The sequence below is a fragment of the Dendrobium catenatum genome, unplaced genomic scaffold, assembly GCF_001605985.2.
Source record: "Dendrobium catenatum unplaced genomic scaffold, ASM160598v2 fragScaff_scaffold_1344, whole genome shotgun sequence".
Classification (NCBI taxonomy): domain Eukaryota; kingdom Viridiplantae; phylum Streptophyta; class Magnoliopsida; order Asparagales; family Orchidaceae; genus Dendrobium; species Dendrobium catenatum.
This window is the reverse complement of record NW_021319806.1, coordinates 1,072,996-1,075,780: the sequence shown is the minus strand read 5'-3', so window position 1 is coordinate 1,075,780 and position 2,785 is coordinate 1,072,996. Positions and strand designations below refer to the sequence as shown.

Here is a 2,785-nt window from a genome sequence, read left to right as displayed (position 1 = left end):
TTGTCAATGTGAAAAATCTCTTGATTGTATGAAAGTTCTATCTGAGGGTTTAATGACTCTGCAAGAGACTCATACCATAACCAATATGTCAGTTGAAACCAGAAAGATTTGACATACAGTGAAAATAATGATGTGGCATATCAGAATGCATTCAAGTGAGCATCAATACACTATATTGCGCCTACCGGAGTTAATAATAAATGTTTGAGAAATGTGTTATTAAAGATCAATGTAAATCATGGTAATCTAAACTCACAATTACAAGCATAAAGTACACCCACTACTCCAACTACATCAAGGGCTGCAACAATCATTTTAGGAATGAATATCTCATATATTTCTCCTATAAGACCTGATGCACTGTAAATTGCTAAAATGCTTATTCAAGGCAATAGTTATTTTTTTTGACATATAGGACATCATTAAGGTCATAATCATCCAAGATTGAAATGATTGATTCTTTATTTAAGCAAATAGCAGAAAATGATGATGATGGCATAACTAGGAAGTTGCTTATTTATTTCTATATGAGTCGTGAGAAAAGAAAGCTAGATCAAATCATTATTCTCAAAGGAGTGTGTGAGTCTTTATCAAACCAAGTTCTAAATACTGAGTTGGATAAAATTATTGAGGCTTGCAAGCTCCTTGATGAATAATGGACAAGCATCTAACGTAACACCTACACAACTATTAAAGCTCTATAACCGACATAAGTTTATATGGGCTTATGTAGGAGATCCGTCATATGTCTAAAATGCCCCCGCACATACACAGTAGTTTGTATACACATAGGTACATAAAAGGGGTAGGTGCAATTACAAAACATGTATGGGCCCCAGTGAGTGTGTTATGAGCATACACGTGATATCTAGAGATGCTACATGGGTTAGCAAATAAATGTAGTTAGAGCCCGATCCTTCTATATGGATAGATAGGAGTCAATACGGTTCGATTTATCAAATCTATATATTATTAGGTTATTGATCATAATATATATTTTATACATTTATATAAGGCCTTCAACTAAGAAAATATATCAACAAAGGCATAAAGCCTACGAAACCTGATATTCTATCGACTGTTCAATAGAGTTGATAAGGTTCAATCCATAAATGGAAATAACACCAAACACAATGATTATGGCAATGTTAAATGCAAATTTTAATCAGAGGGATTAATTCCAAATATTCTAAATGTCACCTCAAACACCAAAAAATCCAAAACTCTAAAAAAATATAAATTAAAATATTTAAAATTGTAATCCAGCCATTTAAACACTTAAAGCAAAATCCATTCACCCTCCATAATAATTTGTTGGGAAGGACAAATTGAATTAATTGTTGGTGGTTGGTTGACTGTAGTTGGGTGGCTAGCACTAGTGGAGGGCGAATCAGATGGTGGTGGTGGCCTGTAGTGTATGGTAGTGATGTAAACCATTGTTGGGCAACAGAGGTGGTGGTCGACGTCGGGTTGTGGTGGTTGATGGTGATGGTGGTGGTCGGTGGGTAGCAGCGGTGGTTGTCAAAGGAGGGTGGAGGAAGTCGATGGTAGTGGCTGGCTGCAGTTGTTTGCCATCAAGCGAGCTTGCTTATGATGTAAATTGTTTTTGCTCAAAACTAAAGGAGTTTGATTTACCTATAAAATTAAATGAACTAGAATTTTTTGCCCTACATTTACTTTACTTTACATTCCTTTTTTATTCAACCTCATTTTGCATCGGAAATATGATTTCCATTGCACCGGTTAAAATCGTTGGCAAATCCCATCAGATACTTTAAGATACCCGAAGCCCTAATTCCTCTCTTCATTCGCTCTACGCTTATGTGATCGGGCCTGATTCCAGCTGCGACGATGAAAATCTTCTCCTGCGAATCCCGGCCGATCGTCTCTTCGTTCCTCATCATCATGAGTCTCTTCCCTTCATCCTCTTCTTCTCTTTTACTTCTCATTGTTATTGTTCATATTCTTCTCCCTTTTCTTCATATTCTTCATTTGCATCCTTAGGGTTTTGATTAATCACAACAGTAGCTTAGCCGTTGGTTTTTGAAAATGAAATGCAAAGCCTTCTTATACATTTAGGATGCAATCTTCTTATACCTTGCTTAGCCAAATTTCCATGTGCATATTGAACATAATAAGAGAAAATCTATATCAAAATAATGCATATTGAACACATACCACATTTAAATGTTTACTCATCTTTGATCACATTAAGAAAAAAATGCATAGGGATAGGATTTGTAAAACCAAATATCACTAAAATGCAACACAACAAACTATTTTGCTAACGCTGTGTTGAATATTAGAGTTAGTTAATTCTTATATTACTTATGGTTTTTACAAGTAAGAATTTTATTAGTTAGTATATTAAAATACTCTCATTTACATCGCATTATCACACTAAGAAATACTGACATAGAGATTTATTAACCCATATACCATCTAATTAATAAGATCATAGTTATTTAACACAAGTATTCTCAAAAATATTAAATTATTTTTTAGGCATTACTCTACACCCAAAATTATTTTTATAAGCCTAAAATGATTTTTTAGGACTCTTATGATAGACTATTATATATCAATATAACAAAATATATTCTATTTGGTGATAACTCTCATCCTATTTTTACAAGTAGATCATAGCAATCATCCACTTTTTTCATAAGAATAACATAACACTCATTCTTTTTTATGTAAATAATAGTCTACTTTTCAGTTAAAAATTACATACTTACTATTCTCATATTTAATAGCCGCCAAACTTATTTTTTACTTATTTGTA

At 33.2% G+C, this 2,785-nt stretch overlaps 1 protein-coding gene across 1 annotated transcript in view; it reads right to left on the bottom strand.

The window, feature by feature from the left end:
- Nucleotides 1-1,949, bottom strand: part of LOC110113385 (protein DETOXIFICATION 15-like) — a gene marked incomplete at its 3' end in the record, with an annotated part of 6,274 nt that extends 4,325 nt beyond the window's left edge. Inside the window, exon 1 of the mRNA XM_028699596.1 lies at nucleotides 1,741-1,949. Coding sequence (XP_028555429.1) covers nucleotides 1,741-1,949 — 209 coding nt within the window. The remainder of the gene's footprint in view (nucleotides 1-1,740) is intronic.
- Nucleotides 1,950-2,785: the final 836 nt, after the last annotated feature.